The 18,962-nt window shown below is 48.4% G+C and overlaps 1 protein-coding gene across 1 annotated transcript; it reads left to right on the forward strand.

Moving 5' to 3' along the window:
• The first annotated feature begins 1,066 nt into the window (after positions 1–1,066).
• Positions 1,067–18,337, forward strand: lpar1 (lysophosphatidic acid receptor 1). Its single transcript, XM_062477688.1, is given in 4 exon segments — positions 1,067–1,326; positions 9,877–10,635; positions 16,304–16,551; positions 16,554–18,337. Coding segments are annotated over 3 exon segments (1,068 nt in total). The 5' UTR covers positions 1,067–1,326; positions 9,877–9,896; the 3' UTR covers positions 16,635–18,337.
• Positions 18,338–18,962: the final 625 nt, after the last annotated feature.

Here is an 18,962-nt window from a genome sequence, read left to right on the forward strand (position 1 = left end):
CCCCTCTCCTACCTCTCCTTCTACACCTCCCCCTCTGCTACCTCTCCTTCTACACCTCCCCTCTCCTACCTCTCCTTCTACACCTCCCCCTCTGCTACCTCTCCTTCTACACCTCCCCTCTCCTACCTCTCCTTCTACACCTCCCCCTCTGCTACCTCTCCTTCTACACCTCCCCTCTCCTACCTCTCCTTCTACACCTCCCCCTCTGCTACCTCTCCTTCTACACCTCCCCTCTCCTACCTCTCCTTCTACATCTCCCCCTCTCCTACCTCTCCCTCTACACCTCCCCCTCTTCTACCTCCCCCTCTACATCTCCCCCTCTCATTTCCAACCTAGCAGCCCTACCCTTAGCTCACACAGAGGGAGACAGAGGCAGATAGAGGCAGATAGAAGCAGAAACATATTTAGAGGAAGTGACAGATCAGAGGCCAAGACAGAGATAGAGGCAGAGACAGAGGCGGAAGCAGAGGCAGAGACAAAGGCAGCCTGATATTAACATAGTCTTGTCGCTCACTCTGGCTCCTGTCCTACTACCAGAGGGGAACAATACACTTGAACCCACCACTTGACATATATACTTCAAGTGTATATAGTCCATTTCCAGCCCCCTGGTCGGATGGTCAGGTCTCCACAGGGCTGCTCCACCTGGAGAGAACTCTGGAACAGCAGTGCGAGGATCCTCTCAACTTCTCTGCTGCATCAGGCCTGATAATAGCTTGACTGCAAACACCTACTAAGTGGATGCAGATGTAGAGTGAGCCGACGGGCCTGAACTGTAGGCGTCTCCTCCACACTATGGCTGGTTAAAGTGAGGTCTTGTGCCTCCCCTGTGGTTCCGTTCTTATGACACAGGGAGACAGGAGATGAAGATATAGGTTAATTGGTAAAGAATACAGTTGTTCTAGTATGTCTTTCTTCCCCCTCTCCATGACCCCCACACTTCTCTGTCATTTTCTGTACTTGTGATTTGAAAATGTGTTTCCAATTAGGCATTGTAGAGTGTGTGTATCTGTGTGTGTGTGTGTGTGTGCGTGTGTGTGCGCGTGACGTCATGTGCAGACAGCGCTCCTCTCCTGTCGAGTGGCATTCGGAGAACTTGGAGGAGCCGTGGAGGGCAGTGGGACTGAGGCATCTCTTCTATTTTACATACACCACGAAAGGCACGCTCCTTGCAGCGGTAGGACAATGAAAACATTACCCTGCGGTGACTCGGATTGGGAGAAACCACTCATGCCCTGAAAGCGACTTGAATTTTTACGCACTCCGATTCTTTTTTTTCTGGACTTTCAGGCATCGGCCTGGGAGTGTTTCTCAGTCTATAAAAACGTAAGTACCCCAACGGAAAATATTTAAAACTGCGGATAAAAAAAAACATTTCAATTCGCTATAGGCTAGACAACAAAGAGTTATATGTTAAAACTGTTTCTGTTCCCCGACAGCTTTCTCATGTAGGTGAACTGTCCAAAAACAGTGAAAAATCTAACTATCAAGTGGACTAGATTGGGTTCGTGTGACTGTTGGTAAAACAGACTTCGTGTTGTTGGACAGGTTTGAGTGTGCGCCCGGTGGAGGCGCGCGGGATGGATAACGTGTTGCGTCTATGTGGCAGCACATACTGTCTGCAAAAAATACTGAAAGGACGTATTGATTCGATTAATACACAAGTTGATATAAATAATAGATGTATTATTCGTTATTCACAGTTTTCTATCTAAAACCACCCGGTGGAGTCTTGCGCTGGGATAAACGTTTTGACATCTGTGTTGAATTGCCATGGGGATCTGCGTACTGGCCGCGCGGCATTCTTTCTCTTCGATGGCATTTTACTCTTTCTCTCTCTTTCTCTCTCTTTCTCTCTTTCACTTGTTCATTTCTTTTTCTTTCTCACACAAATAATCTTAACGGAGGAATTATGCTCTTTAAAAAACATATTTTATTTTTTCATTTTTTGTTTCAAGGTCTTGACGGTCTTTCGTAGAGAATGTCGTGGTCCTCGGTTACGACGCTGCTCTGACAGACTGATAGCGCAACAGCGTATGCTGCTGTTGGCGCTTGCCCAAACTACACGCCTTGGTGTGTGTTACCTCTGCGATTCTTGGGGCATCATAGCCACAAGGCTCAATAACGACCTCTCACATCAAAAATCTGTAGATTAGCCATATTGAATTTCGTTTTGACAGCAATTATGCTGCGTACATATGTAGCCGTTGTTGATCGGTGTAGATGTGCAGGCCACCCGCGCCAGCGAATCCCAGGTGCTGGCGAATGTTGGCAAAGTGTAGCCTATACCTTCGACGGGGGCGCGGCCACGTCTGTTACAAGTTCATGGACAGATACTCTTTATTCTATTTTGGATGTCTCTATCAGACAAAGTTCTAAGTTTTGTTTCAGAGTGGAGTTGATGAATGCCGGTAATCTGAAGTCGTGTGTCTTACGTACAGTAATATATATTTCCGTCCAATTCCATTGACTTCTAGCCAAGGCCTGACCACACTGTGTCATGCTGTTTAAACTGAAGAGGAAGTTAAATTAAAAATACATTTTCTTTATCAATTTTGCAGATGCTTTAATCAAACGTGACAGACGCCAGACAGAAGACAGAAGACTTCTGACAGTATGTTGGTGGTCAGAGTCAAGTCATGGTCTATATTTTCTAGACAGCTCAAAGTAACCACATTGAGTGTAACACTGCCCACCCACCCACCCACGCATGCACACACACACATAGCTCATTATTTTGTCTTCTCTGTTGATTGGAGCCCAGTCAGTCAGATTGCTTTGCCATGGATATGACACAAGCACTAATAGGCCTACAGACTGACATGGTTATGAGCACACTGCTGGTCTCTTACGGCAACCATGTTCTCAGAACTCAGAGCTGATTGATCATCTCATCGGCTTCACACCAGGTTGCAGGAAAGGAAAAGGCAGTCTGGGAATAAGATAATAGTCTATATACCAATAACATGTCTCTGTCGTAGAAAACATCCTCCTCCTTTTCACATCTCTTCTCCTCCTCTTCCTGCCCTCCTCCCTCCACCACTTCATACCCCTCCTCCTCGCATCGCGTCGACTCCTTCTCCTCCTTCCGTTCTCCCCCTCCTCTCCCTCCTCCTCCCCCGGCTCAGACACTGGTCTTGGACTCGTTTGGTCAGACTGGGTCTGCCATCACACAAGCCCTGAAGACATCTGGTCCCCAAACACTGATGTACACTGCTGTAGGAAGTGGAGTCTGAAGGGAGGGAAATGAATAAGTAGGGAGGGAGGGAGGGAGGGTGGTTGGGTGGTAGCTGGGAAGGAAGGGACGCAGATAGGTAAAGCGGAGAGGGGAAGAGAGAAGGATGGAATGAGAGAGAGAGATAGTGGGAGAGAGATAGTGGGAGATACAGGTAACCCAGAGATGACATTTACATGAGTGGATGTTCTTGTCTGACTGTGGTAAATAGATGCGCCTCCATACCTATCTAAACAGGTGCTGCTCTGGCAACAAACAGGATATGACCTGGAAAGGAGTGCATACACAGCTGCTGCTTGTCCACTTCCCCTCAGAACCTCAGGGCAGAATCCTAAGATCAGAATGTCGTGAATCAAACACATCAAACTGTTTTCTCCCCACTGAGCATGCCCAAAGGCCCTGCCTCTCACGCTCGCCCCCCGCCCCCCTCCACGCCCAGTCCTCCCTGCCTCCTCCCTCCTCCCTCCGGTGTGTCTGTTTTTCCTCTAAAGGGGGTCCTGAGCCAGCATTCCTCCCTGGCTCCCTCCCTCTCCTCCCCTGCTCCAGTGCTGGGCTAGGGGGTCAAGGCAGCCAGACTTTCTCTCTCTCTTTACTTTTTCCCTCCCTCTCTATTCTATCTCTGTCTTCTTTCTCATACCTCACTTCTTTTAACTCTGTTATTCGCCTCTCTCTTTCTCCTTTTCTTTCTCACATCTTTCTAGCCTTTCTCCACCCCCCCCCCCCTCTCTCTCGCTCAACGAAGAGAAAGAGGAACCAGAATCCCACATGGAAGCAGTTTCCATCCATGCACAACCATACGGCTCCACACACACAGACACACACGGCACACACGCACACCCACCGCACGCACACACACACCAGTCAGTTTATAGGAAGCCGGGGGAGTTTGATAAAACATAGACGCGCGAGGAAGTTTTTCGTCAGTGTCTCTACGTTACCGCTGATAACGACTGACTGATGACACTGTTACTGCAGTTCTCATCTGGCCTGCACACTATCAGCTTGTTCTGTACCACAGCTCCTGCAACCCTGACTCTATCAGCAGGAGTGGACAGCCCGTCATATCGAGGGTTCTGCCCAGGGGGCTCTCCGCTATCTCGGTGGTCACAGTCAGCATTGGTTCACTGGGCTGTCTTGCAACCCTTCTCTGGAACCATTTCAATACAGCTTACAAAACCACACATTCAATTGTGTACACTAACACACACACACAGTTGTACTGTACACTAGCAATACCTCAGTTGACCTGTTTGTGTGTGTCTGTCTGTGTAATTCCCATGTGATTGGGAAGGTAACCCAACCTTGTAACCTTCATTGTCAATCATCCCTCTTCACCGCCATCGCAGATGTCTTCCTGTTATTTTGACGTAGGGTTTGACCTTGTACCAATGCTGCCTGCTAGCCCTACTAGCCCTGCTACCCCTAGTCTGGAGCAAATAGTATGTTACACACAGCTGTGGCAGTGGGGCTGCAGTGTGCATATCTGAGGGGCTTTAGATGCTAATTCTGGGTTTATAGATTAACCTCCTGGTTAGCCCACATACCCACCCTCCATGACTCTCAGTCATATGTGTCAATGTCTGGGTCCATGTGGCCCCTTTGTCAGAGTGCATGTGCATGGTCTGAGTACTGTCACACTGTCGCACTACTGTTGGGTGTTTTTTTTATTGGCCATGACTGCCCCATGATCTGATGGAATAGGGGTAAACTGGACAGTGTATTAATATTGTTATAATTGTTGTTACTTGACTATATGGGTTGAATTGCAGCTAAATGCTCAAAGGAAAGTTACACAAAGATGATATTTGATATCATTACTTGTTCATTGCAAAGGTTAAAGTGTCTGCTAAATGAAACATAGCACTTGGTTGACAATGAAAATGGTTAAGATTTGGAGTAACTGATTTGAACGGTTTCTGTCAAAACCAGAGATTTGACTTTTAAAGATACCTTTATTGGGAAGTTAGAACTGCCAGCTAACCAAGCGATTTTACCACACCAGCCATTTCTTATTCAAGACAAAACCATTTCACTTGCAAATTTCACAAATTTTACTTTCCAATCAAACTAAACCAAAAACAAACCCCCAAAATAATTAAAAACCCTCCTATTCACAACTTCAGCTCTAAACCCCCCTCCACTGTGCACAAGGCACCCCTCACCCCCCACACATCAACAAACTCCTCCATCTTTCCCACCAGCTTACAATACGAGAACTCAATTCGCAACCTTGCCGTGACCAGCCCCAGTAACACTGCTCTTGCATCGAGCGACCCCACTCCCAAAACGCCTACTTTTTCTCGTCTTCCATATTGCAAGCTTGGCCTGCCCAAACAAGAAAGATGCGAGGCATGCTCTCCTCTTCTCTGGAACTGTGGACCTGGGTCCCCCTATAAACAACGGCACTTAAAATCCCACCCAAACCAGAGATTGAATCAGATGAGGATGGATATGAATGGGACATTTGTTGAAACGTAGCCTCCTAAACCTGATAAGAGGTAATAATTGAACAACAAACATTACGACCAATGCATAAAAAGCTGAAAAAACAAGCAAAAACTCCATCCAGCAACTCAAGTCTTTCTCATCTTTACGTAACACTTAAGAGGTAAGGCTGTGTGCCAACCTACACAACCTTCCTCTGGACACAAAGCAAAAGGTGGTTCAGTGATGTGATTCATCTTATGATAGCCTGCACCCACAGGAAATACAATCTTGATTGAAGATAGGTCTGCATACTGTCTGAGATTCTTTTGATCAAGGGGGTTTGCTGATAGGGTCATTAGGAGGAACCATTGTCTCTTGGTATGTAAATGTGCCCTTGTTTAGCATCTTCCTGCTACTAGTCGTCCTGTTGCAGAACACACTTTTCAAGACAGCACTTGGTTGACAATGACAATGGTCAAGTTCCGAGCCCTTTCACCCTTCTCTATCCTCAGTTTTTCCCCCTGTTCTTAATCTTTTGATTTCATCGGCCTGTCTCAGCCACAGCTTATTCTTCAAGTCATGCCTTTGAGTCAGCATCCCAGAGCTGTGTCCTCACTGTTGATGTTGAGGCTGGTGATTTGCACGGTACAATTTAATGAAGCTGCCAGTGGAGAACCTGTGTGGCGTCTGTTTCTCAAACTCGACACTCAGCTCCATGTGTCCTCTTGCTCAGTTGTGCACTGGGGCCTGTCACTATTCTTTCTGTTCTGGCTAAGCCAGTTTCCGCTGTTCTGTCAGCATTGTATGAGATCTTCAGTCTCTTAGGAATTTAACGCATAGAATAGCCTTCATTTCTCTTACGCTTACTTAATCAGCATAACAGTTTTCCGATGTGCTAACATAATGGCAATGGAATTTTCTAATAAACAATTAGCCTTTTTAAATGATCCGCTTGGATTAGCAAACACAACTTGCCATTGGAACACAGGACTGATGGTTGCTGATAATGGGCCTTGTGACGCCCAAGGAGAATTCAGTCCTTTCCAATTACAATTGCCATTTACAACATTAACAATGTCTGTACAGTACACTGTATTTCTGAGCAATCTGATGTTACTTTAACAGACAAAAATGTCCCTTTCTTTCAAAAACCCCAAACTTTACCCCAAACTTTCGAACTGTCGGGTATATTACTACCAACCCAACAGGAAGTGATGCAGTGATGTGTGAGAAACATCACTTATATGACCATATGACTACCAACCCAACAGGAATTGGTGTATATATGTATATGACGTATATGACTCATCCAGCAGCTCAACTCTTCAGCATATTGTGCACATAAGAGGTGCAGAATGTCCCACAGCCTCCACTGTCATACTTCTCTGATATTTCACCCAAAGTAGGAATTATACAATGGAACAGAAATAAATAGTATAAAGGAGATTATTTGTTTTATAGTGATTTGCTGTGAAAAAGCCCAGCTGTAGGGCCTGCAGTGGAGCTCCAGCCCTGTGTGATCTCTGCTGCTGAAGTGCAGCGGCCTCAGCATGGAGGCACATCCACAACCTGGATCCACAATCTCTCCCTCTCTCTCTCTCTCTCTCATCTCTCTCTCTCTCTCTCTCTCTCTCTCTCTCTCTCTCTCTCTCTCTCTCCCTCTCTCTCTCTCTCTCTCTCTCTCTCTCTCTCTCTCTCTCTCTCTCTCTCTCTCTCTCTCTCCTCTCTCTCCCTCTCTCTCTCTCTCTCTCTCTCTCTCTCTCTCTCTCTCCCTCTCACTATCTCTCTCTCACTCTCTCTCAAGACTCCAGCAGGCACTGCCAAACAGAACAATGTGTCCATTTGTGCTGCTAAACTGGCAGGACTGGCAGCCTGAGAGAGAGAGAGAGGAAGGGTATAGAGAGACCTAGAGAGAGAGAGAGAGGTATAGAGGGAGAAAGAAGGGGGGGCGAAAGAGAGAAAGGAAGCAAATGAAAGAAAGAAAGCCGTCTTGTTCCTTGAAAGCAGTGACGTGGAGTTGGAGTGGGTAAGGTAGGAGAAAGATCAAAGTTGTTCAAACCGTTAAATTACACACACACCTACATACGACTACAAACACACATACACACACATACACACACACACGCACACACACACTTCACTAACTCACTCAAATCCTCAAGGATGGTATGCAGCCCTTGAACACAGAGCAGTGTCATTACTAGAAGAGAGGAGACAGATGGATGTAGAGGGAAACTGAGAGTAAGAAAAAGAAAGAGAAGCCTGATTCCTAAGTTGCGATGTCATCACTGTGGCGTCAAGGGTGTCAGCATGGTCCACACATACATTTTGTCTACGGTCTAATATGCCTGTGTATGTTTGTGTGCGTGTGGGTGTGTCGAATCCACAGTGTGGCAGCCAAGCCAGGTCTAGCTACAGCAGGAGGTCTGAGGGGCTGGTCTACATCTGGTCCTGGTTCTGGTTCTAGTCCCGGGCCTGGTATTGGTCCTGATTCTTTCTGGTTTGGGTTCTGGTACTGATCCTCACACCCATAACCAGCCCCGGGGACCCTGGCTGTTTCCTGTGTGTGTCAAAGGCGGAGGGTGGGGGGGCATTCACTCTCATTGCAGCTTCAACACACTTTTGTTTGTGTGTGTGTGTGCTTGCAAATAGATTTGTGTGTGTTTGTGTATGGGGATTGCTGTGTGTGACTGTGTGTCGGCGTGAATTTATGTTTACTCAAACCCCCTTGTGTGTGTGTGTGTGCACCGTGTGTGTGTGTCTTGTGTGTGTGTGTGCCTTGTGTGTGTGTGTGCCCTATGTGGGTGTGTCGTGTGTGTGTGTGTGCCCTGTGTGTTTGTGCCCTGTGTGTGTGTGTGTGTCTTGTGTGTGTGCTGTGTGTGTGTGTGCCCTGTGTGTTTGTGCCCTGTGTGTGTGTGTGTCTTGTGTGTGTGTGTGCTGTGTGTGTGTGCCCTGTGTGTGTGTGTTGTGTGTAGTATTTTTATTTCTTCTGTACTTGTTTTCAAGGAGGGACCCTCGTTAAAGCAGACCAGATGGAAAAGTCATGTTTAGGAGTGTGTTAGATACAACTTTGGGCCTAGAACAGGGGTCTGTATTCAAACACACAGACATGCACAGGTTTCGTTCATTAGTCACCCTAAGCTGCAACATCCGTTGTGTTTGTACCAAGGCTTCAAACCAGATATTTAATAAATATATAAAGTTTCATTTTCTGGTTTCATTTTAGTTCAGAGCGAAATATCAATATTTTTTTTTTTCTTTCCTTGAACCTTAAAAAGTTTTTTTTCAAGACGGTTTTAAAATCATATCATCGCATAGATTTACGTGTTATCATTCAATGTGCAGTCAACTGCTTCTGATTTGAGGACATTGTTTTATTCTTGAGAAATAATCACAGTGTGTGCGTTGTTCCAAAACTGTGTGAAAGTTTGTTTTGATTCTGCTCTTGGAACGCCCTAACCGGACACAGCTCATCATTGTACTGTCCATAGTCCTTCACCAGCCTGCTGACAGACACACAGGCACAGCAGATGGTGGGTGGGGGAGACATAGTACGTTATGTAAACAAACAACAACAGGAATACTACAATGAGCAACCATGGCAGCTGAGCATGGATCCAGGGTGCAGCATGAAGTGCATGATGGCAGAAAGAGAGCTATCACTCTCTGTTTCAACCAGCTTCACTCCCTCAGTGTCTACCCCCTCTCCTACTTTCTCTCTCATCAGAACCCTTGAAAAGGATTCCTCACTACCCCCCAGAAACCTGTCTCTCTCCAACCTGTCTCTGTTTCCTCAAGTCTTACTCTTCCCCCAGACACCTCTCTGCCTCTAACCTGTCTCCCCTGTCTCCAGAAACCTGTCTCTCTCCAACCTCTCTCTCCAACCTCTCTCTCTAACCTCTCTCTCTCTCTCTCTCTCCAACCTCTCTCTCTAACCTCTCTCTCTCTCCAACCTCTCTCTCTAACCTCTCTCTCTCTCTCTCTCCAACCTCTCTCTCTAACCTCTCTCTCTCTCTCTCTCTCTCTCTCTCTCTCTCTCTCTCCAACCTCTCTCTCTAACCTCTCTCTTTCTCTCTCTCTAACCTGTCTTTCTTAAACCCGTCTCCCCCCATCGCCAATACACCAGTCTCTCTCTCGAACCTGTCTCCTCCCTGCCTCCAGACAGCCGTCTCTCTCTCTCTCTCTCTCTAACCCCTCTCCCTGTCTCCCCGCAGACCCCCCGCCCGCAGCCAGCATGGACGAGGAGCAGTGCTACTACAACGAGACCATCGCGTTCTTCTACAACCGCAGCGGCAAATACCTGGCGACGGAATGGAACACGGTCAGCAAGCTGGTGATGGGCCTGGGCATCACCGTGTGCATCTTCATCATGCTGGCCAACCTGCTGGTCATGGTGGCCATCTACGTCAACCGGCGCTTCCACTTCCCCATCTACTACCTGATGGCCAACCTGGCGGCGGCCGACTTCTTCGCCGGCCTGGCGTACTTCTACCTGATGTTCAACACGGGGCCCAACACGCGGCGCCTCTCCGTGAGCACCTGGCTCCTCCGCCAGGGCCTGATCGACACCAGCCTCACGGCCTCCGTGGCCAACCTGCTCGCCATCGCCATCGAGCGCCACATCACCGTGTTCCGCATGCAGCTGCACACGCGCATGAGCAACCGGCGCGTGGTGGTGGTGACGGTCATCATCTGGACCATGTCCATCGTCATGGGGGCCATCCCCAGTGTGGGCTGGAACTGCATCTGCGACGTGAGCACCTGCTCCAGCATGGCGCCGCTCTACTGCAACTCCTACCTGGTGTTCTGGGCCGTGTTCAACCTGGTCACCTTCCTGGTCATGGTGGTCCTCTACGCTCACATCTTCGTCTACGTCCGCCAGCGCACCATGAGGATGTCCCGGCACAGCTCTGGGCCCAGACGCAACCGCGACACCATGATGAGTCTGCTGAAGACGGTGGTCATCGTGCTGGGTGAGGACCGGTTACTATACTACACTACACTACACTACACTACACTACACACTAGACCCCTGATAATTACACTACACACAACACACTGCACACTACACCCATGATGATGTGTTTGCTGAAGACTGTGGTCATTGTGCTGGGTGAGGACCGGTCACTATACTATACTACACTACACTACACTACACTACACTGCACCACACACTACACACAACACACTGCACACTAACCCATGATGATGTGTTTGCTGAAGACTGAGGACATGGGACCGCTTGAGGACACGAGTACTGTATACAACAATACTGATCCTCTACTACTAGCAGTGACTGGGTTGCAGGGTGGTAGAGGGGAGAGAGCATTCTGACAGGGTACCTCCTGGGTGCTTACTGGTTACTGACTGGTTCCTGACTGGTTCCTGACTGGCTCCTGACTGGCTTGTAGGCCAGTGGTTCAGTTGTGCTGCAGCCCAGTAGATGAACAAAGCAGCTGTTGTTGTGGAGGCCCAGCGGAGAGAGTAGAGAGAGCTCGTCACTGCAGCTCTGCTGTCTGCTCCTGTGCCTGCCAAGCACCGTCACTGCCACGGGGCCTCACTCAACCACACAGTCCAACCACGCTGCCGTCGCACACTGGAGCGAGCACAAACATTTATTATCGAGCTTTATTTATGCAAGACTTGATTTCGGCTATAGCCTAAACATGGACCCCATCGGGCTGAGCTGGTACTGCATGTATGGCTCTGTGCTACAGTAGGTAGCTTGTCCTGGTACGGTGGGTCTCCAGAGTCCAGAAGTGTGTGTGTGTGGGTGTGTGTGTGTACGTGGTGTTGTTGTTGTATCTCTTGGTTGTGGGAACAGACCTGCTCTCACCCGGTCTAGCAGATGTCTGCCGTCAAGAAAACATTCCATCCAGATCCCTGTGATCTGGGAGACGTCTGCAGCTCTCTCATAGTGGGTCTGAACACCCTCCACTGCTCCTTACAAAACGACGTCCAGTCACACGCGGCTGACAACCGTGAGCAGGGATTCAAAAGAGAGAGAGAGAGAGAGAGAGAGAGAGAGAGAGAGGAGAGAGGGAGAGAGAGAGAGAGAGAGAGAGAGAGAGGGAGAGAGGGAGAGAGAGATATACGTTATTCATCCCCAGGGGGAAATTGAGGAATTAGTGGACGTAGGACTAGACTGCAGGAGAGGTGTTTTTGGATCGACGTTCATTCAGTCGGAGTTGCCCTCAGCAGCGACGTGGAGTCGCTCGCTGGAGAGGACGACACGTTGCAGGGAAGCTGAACGAGTGGAGCTCCTGAGCCTGAGGAGTCCCTCCTCCCTGCCCTGGGGCTCTGCTCCGACAAGACGAGAACGGAGAATATCAACTTCCTCTTACTAACGCTTTCTAATACTGTACATCAGCCTCTGCCAGGAAAGGTTGTGTGTGTATGTATGTGTGTGTGTGTCAATGTGTGTGCATAGTATTTGTTAAGGTGCTCTCTCCCGCTCTGGTTTGTAATTCAGCAGTTAGAAGGAAGAAGTTCTTTTCTTCAAGCTCGACATCTGCTGAACAGATGAGAGGTGGGAGAGAGCGAGCCTTTGAGAGCCTCTAGGAGCCTGTAAAAGACATTATTTCTGATGTCTACTGGGAATCGCTATCAGATGGAAAATATCCCTCTCTTCTCCCTAGCTATCTAGCCCATGTGTACCCAGTACAACTCAGACTCCAGCACAGCTTCACTCTCGCAGCTTAGCATAGAAGCATTCACACAATCCACTAGTGGGCCTGTCTTCACATAGGTTGGTCTGGAGAGTTTTCACCAGATGTTAGCGTCCCAGCTTCACATTTTCTAACTTTCAAAGAGAGGTTGACATGCTACCTTTGTACACAGATGTTAGCAAGTTAGTCAGCTCATTCATAAAGGTTGTGGGTAAACATGGTAAAAGGTTTTTTTGTACAGCCTGGGAACCACAGCTTGTTCCCAGACCATGATAAGGATCTCAGGCCTTATAAAAAGAACAATAGTATTCCCAGTATATCTGCCTGGAAAAAATAAACATATTAGATAAAGTATTGCAGGCTCTATACAGAGGATACTACAAAGGTCTTACAGTTTTCCATAGGAATAACATATAGGATAGTTTGTGTTTTTGATAGATGTAAACATACAGTAGCCTACGTCCATGCACAGAGATTAGTGGGAGTGAGAGAGAGATCAGTGTGTGTATTATGGAGTGGGGGGGATCCGTAGGAGAGAGGGAGATCAGTAAGAGAGACCAATAGATCAGTGGGAGAGATAGCATAACGAATGATCAATGGACGGTTTCATCACCCAGGAAACAGATCAGAAGTCAAAATTGACTCTTCAGATACCACACACACATACACACACACACACACACACACAAGGGTACAACTGTACATACACACACATACACACGAGCCAGCAGTGGGTCATAGTGAATGATCTCACCCTCCAGGCGTGCATGCTTCTCTATCCCACCAGAGAGTATGTCTGATTCACCAAACAATGTCCGTGTGTCCGACTGCTGCCTGTGTGTCTGATTGGTGTAGGGCAGAACCAATCCGAACCTGCGTGTGTCTGTGTGTGCATTGGCAGAACAGGGACTGTTGGCGGTCCAGGCGGTCCAGTCTCACGGCAGCTGTGCACCATTCAAGGCATGTGGCTTGCGATGTCACAGGTTTTAACATTCTGCCACACTCGCTCAACCTTCTGGCCCTACTTCTTCCCCTCCTCTTCTGCCTCGCTCTGCTCGTCTTCCTGGCTCGGCCTCCCTTCTTCGCTAAGCTCTTCTTCGTCCTCTAACCCTTCATCACTCCTCTTTTTCCTCTTTCCACACCTTCTTCCTCTTGGTCTTCCCCTCCCACTGCTGTCCCCCCTTCTCCCCTTTCTCTCCCTCCTCTCCCTCTTGATCATCCTCGCCTTCCCATCTTCCCTGTGCATCTGTTTTTGTGGTTTAGATCACAGGATCTCTGCTATTGGTCACAGTAGAGTCTAGCCAATCCCATCTTCCTCCTTGGGACTGCAGACAGGTGTGAGAGTCCCAGTGGCCTCTGCCTCTGAGCGAGTCTACTCTCTGCTTCAGCTCGACCTCACCTCACAGTCTTGGAATAGCAGCAGCATCCATTTGGGCTCACCCCGTGTCCCAGTGGCCTCCATTTTGGCTCAACCTCGGTCACGATAGAATGCCATTTTGGCTCACCCTTAGTCACAGTGGCATCCGTTTTGGCTCAATCTTGGTCTCAGTAATGTCCATTTTGGCTCTGTCCAGGAGAATAAATAAATACAATTTAGGCTAAGGCTCTTCACAAGGGCTTGAGTCCTCCATCCCTGACCCATGCCTCTTGACCCCCCTCCCTTCCCCAGGGTACCCTAGCCAAGAACTACCAAGTGTCCTATCACTGTTGATACACTAGGATTAGTGCAGGAATGCCTGCCAGAGGACAACCCAGCCCTGCCCTGCCTTATCAAGCGGGGCTGCAGAATGAGCAGTTGTTAGACTAATCTGATCTGAAGTGGCTGGATAGGATCCCCATATCCTGCCATGGAGACCACACACTCTCACACACTCCACAAACAAGCAGGGCTGCGTGTGACATGTTGTTCCTTTAGGGTAACCACCTGATCAGGGAGCATGTTGAATCTTTTATTTCCAGGGTAAAAGTGCAGACAGACAGGCAGAGACAGACAGACAGACAGACAAACAAAGAGAGAAATAGACAGGCAAGCAAACAGGCCGACGGACAGACAGACAGACAGGAAGGCAGAGCCGCAGATGACAGAGCCAGTTGGCTGGTTGGTTCACTGGGGTGTTGGTTTTCACCACAGACACTCAGACCAGCATTGAGTCTACAATTAGGGTCAAATATCTCCATGTTTTTCTCTGAGTGGTAATTTGTCTGATATTTTAGTTTTTCTGTAGTGATTCAGGAAATTATGGTCTGTCAGATTTCTGTTTCAGATGATTGGGAAGAAGTAGGGGGGGGGATGAGAGGAAGTGAGGGAAGAAAATGTGCTGAAAGCCGTCCTACCGAAAGCATTTGGTGACTTTCTGTCCTGGCCAGCTCTGGGAAGTGACAAACACATCTGAACCCTGCTCTGACCTGTAGTACACATCTGACCCTGCTCTGATATGCATTCGTTATCTGCCGCTTTCATCCAGAGTGACTTACAAGCAGTGCATGGAATAGGCATGGTGGGTGGGCTGGATACTACACAGACACTACCCAGCATTGCAAGATGACACTTTTACTCCCATGGGCTGAGCGGGATTTGAACCCATAATCGAATCTTAAATCTATCTGACAGGACTGCAAGGACTCTGCCTGCATTGCACGCACACACACACGTGCTCTGGAAATATTACACATTACAGGAGTAAAACCACACCACAGGAAGACGTTCAGTAAATCTGTTGCAACATGATCTCAGCCCTAACATTGATTCATATTCCTTCATAACGATATCGTCCCTCCTCGTCGCTTCATATGTGTGTGAGCTCTTTCATGTATCTGTCAGAGTCACACCTCAGTGATATACAGTGTAGCTCAGCCCTCCCTTGTACAAGACTTACTACTGTAAACCATACATCTATTTCTCTCGTCTCCTTTCTGCATGGGCCTTGTCTCCCCTTCTGTCTACTTAGTATCTATCAGTCTATGCGCCGGGGCAGCCATGGGGGACAGGAAGGTCAGTAGCAGGCAGCCCTTGGGGTTTAAAACAAACATCCCCTGACTCTCCAGGATTGGGGGAGGAAATGAAATTGTATTTAGTGAGCTCTCAGCGAAGCCCCAACCGCCTGTCTCACACACACACGCGTGTTTTGAAGGCGTGTTATGCCAAGGCTAAACATGTGAAGGGGCCTGTGTGTCCAGCAGCCAGTAGAGTTTATCTAACTCCAGAAAGCTGCTCCCACATATCTGAGCCATGAGGTAAAACAGAGTGGAGTACAGCAGCTGCCGCCTGTACTGTTAGGAGAGGGAGAGAGAGAGAGAGAGAGAGAGAGAGAGAGAGAGAGAGAGAGAGAGAGAGAGAGAGAGAGAGAGAGAGAGAACGGATAAGGGGTGGAGGACATGCAAGCTTGTCATCATTAGGACTGGTCTCAGATCTGCTGCTTTCAGTTGATCACTGCCTTCCTGAAAAGCTATGCTAAGGCTATAATTGTCATGATCAGAGCAAGTGATTATGTCAGCCAAGTATTTTGTTTCCTTATCACCATATTGTTATTATGGCAACGGTTGTTGTCCTAACAAAGCAAACCTTGAGAGTATAGGACACTGTCTGACAACAATCTTAGTGTTGAGAACTATGCTTTTTATTGCTACAGTTATGACAATGTCACAAATATGTGTGATATACACTTAGCAACAAGACCCAACACATTGACATTGCAACACCCAACGCCCATTTCCTCTGTTTTTTTGTGTGTTTTCCTCCCTCTCATCTAGTTTTATATGCTGGTTCCTTGCATCAGTGCTTTATTCCTTGAATGATTAAAAACTCCTCACAGTGTTCAACATAACATGCCTTTCATGGTTATACAACCTTCTCTCTCTCTCTCTGTCTGTCATCCTCTCTCCCTCCCTCCCTCTCTCTCTCCCTCTGTCCCTTCTCTCCCCCTCATGACCGTGTCTCTCTCTCCCCCCCTCCCACCCCCCTCCCTCCCTGCAGGAGCCTTCATCGTGTGCTGGACTCCAGGTCTGGTCCTCCTCCTGCTCGACGTCTTCTGCTCCAGCTGCAACGTCCTGATGTTCGAGAAGTTCTTCCTCCTCCTGGCCGAGTTCAACTCGGCCATGAACCCCATCATCTACTCCTACCGCGACAAGGAGATGAGCGCCACCTTCAGGCAGATCCTGTTCTGCCAGCGCCAGGAGAGCGTCAACGGCACGGCGGCGGCCGACGGCTCCGACCGCTCCGCCTCCTCCGTCAACCCTCCTCCGTCAACCACACGGTGCTGGGCGGCGGCGGGGCGCAACACAACAACCAGCACTCTGTGGTGTGAGGCTCGGCCCGGGATGCCGGAACAGTGGACAGAGGGGTCACGGATCAGGAGAGGCCACTGAGGGAGCGTGATGAGAAGGATCGGAATTGAAGCATAGAGTGTGTCCGGAAGGACTGTGGAGATGATGGTGATGATGGTGGTGATGATGGTGGTGATGATGATGGTGATCATGATGGCGAGGAGGACAGAATGAAAGGATGAAGGAGAACGATGAAGTCTAAAGTCATGTGTTTGTTTCTGTTCCCCAGCAGAGACCTGAGGCATTTCAGTAGCACGGACTCTGATACATAGATAGGAAGATTGTTTGTTGTTTGTTGTTTTTTTTGGAATTGTTGTGTAACAGTGTTTTGTTGATCCCAGATGAACTATTTAAGGACTAATCAGTGTTTTGAAGGACCTTCTTGTAGACCCCCTTCTGCCTGTCCTACAGTCTCTCAGCCAATGACGAGCCCTGTCTGTCAGTCACATGACCGTATAGGCGTTCAGATTCAGTGCTGCTGCACTCGTGAAAGCCCAGCCTGAAGATAATCCTCATCCCAGGCACTCCCACCTCATACGGAGGAGGCCCATCGCTGAACTATTACTGCCCAGGTCCAGGGACATCAGACATGGTGCTCCTGAAAGATCTCAACTATCTGCTAGCTTAACATGAAATGTGCGTTCACTTTGGCCTTATGGGGCTAGTTTTCAGGGCAGGGGGAGGGCAGGATATGGTGGGAGGGGAGGGTAGGGGAGGGGGGAGAGTAGTTGACCATTATTAAACAGTATTAATGAGCCATGGAAACTGACAGCGGAGGTTGAAGATGACCAGGCTCCCACTAAACTGTCGGGACCAGGTCACCGTGGATGGGTAGAGAGTTGGCAGTTTCAGAGTCAAAGCCACACACACACACACACACTATGAGGCTAACCAGGCTTCCGCTAAGTGTCCATTCTGTCTTAACACACCAAAGTAAACCATGACTCAGCGCTAGGTGTTTCTCATAGCGGCACAGCCTGTATCCACGGCTGTGCTCTTCTCCAAACATCTCCCCCATGGGGCCATGATGACCTCCCTGCCTGCCTCCCTCCACCTGTCGAGAGTCTGCCAGCGAGAGCTCAGCACCACCATGCACACATAAGTACACACACACAGCGGTAGAGAGGGAAACAGGGAGAGTAATGTAGGGTAGACAACACACTTCTTCCACACACTGAATGCAGAAACCCCTGACCACTCCCTTCAGACCTTTCCCTTTTCTGCTTTCTTCTTTTTCCTTCCCTCCGCTCTTCCTCCCTTTCCTCTCCTCCCTCACCCCTCCTCTCCTCCCTCACCCCTCCTCTCGTATCTTTCCTCTCCTCCCTCACCCCTCTTCTCCTCCCACCCTCCCCCTCGTATCTCTCCTCCTCCCCCTCTTCTCTAACCATTGCTAACTAACTATAGCCGTACTCATCATGCTTCAGGCTGCTTCTGAAACCAATTAAAATACACATATTAGTATGTCTTCTCTGCATATACCAGTTTATGTATGTGTGTACAGTTTGTATGTATATAAAATATATATTCAAAGTTAATCACCAAAATGAGTTTTGGTGTTGTTGTTGTTTATGGTACAGAATAAGACCAAAGCTTCCTCCGTCTACCCAGATGGCACACACGTGGTCCACTGTAAATGATATCAAGAACATTAAGCATCTGTAATTACAATATTAAATAAACAAGATGTCACAGAAATATGAGACCGGCTGATAAACAGCTCTAAGCCTCATCCCGACCAGGAACCAGGACATGAGCTGAACCCAAACATGTTTGTGAGAGAATAATACTGGTTCTATTTCCCCTGGCTGAATCCCCAACTGGCCATAACACACACACACACACACAAACACATACATACAGCCTTGGTTGACGGATATATGTCCTGCCCCTCACCCCGCCAGTCCCAGCCAGCCAGTTCCTGTGCTCCACCGCTGAGTGACATGGACGGCAACGCCATGGCAACGCCACCCTTTAACTGTTTAGGAGAACTCTGTGTGGAAGCCCCCTAGAAACCCCTGTGTGTGTTTGACAACGAGCATCTGTTCAAGTCATTACAAGATAACAGTCCCAGTGAGACTCTCAGAGTTTGAGTGAGTTTTGAAACCACTGGAGGCCTTCATAACGACAGAACAGTATGACAGTAGAATGGTATGACAGGAGAACAGATCGATAGGGAAATAGTATGACAGGAGAACAGTATAATAATATGGCTTCAAGCAGCAATGGCGGATTCCTCCTCAAAATGGCAAAATATTGTAAAATTGATATATTAGAGAGTTACACTAAACTGGGAGTCAGATGGCTGAGTG

Source organism: Osmerus eperlanus, chromosome 14 (assembly GCF_963692335.1).
Source record: "Osmerus eperlanus chromosome 14, fOsmEpe2.1, whole genome shotgun sequence".
Taxonomy (NCBI): Eukaryota; Metazoa; Chordata; class Actinopteri; order Osmeriformes; family Osmeridae; genus Osmerus; species Osmerus eperlanus.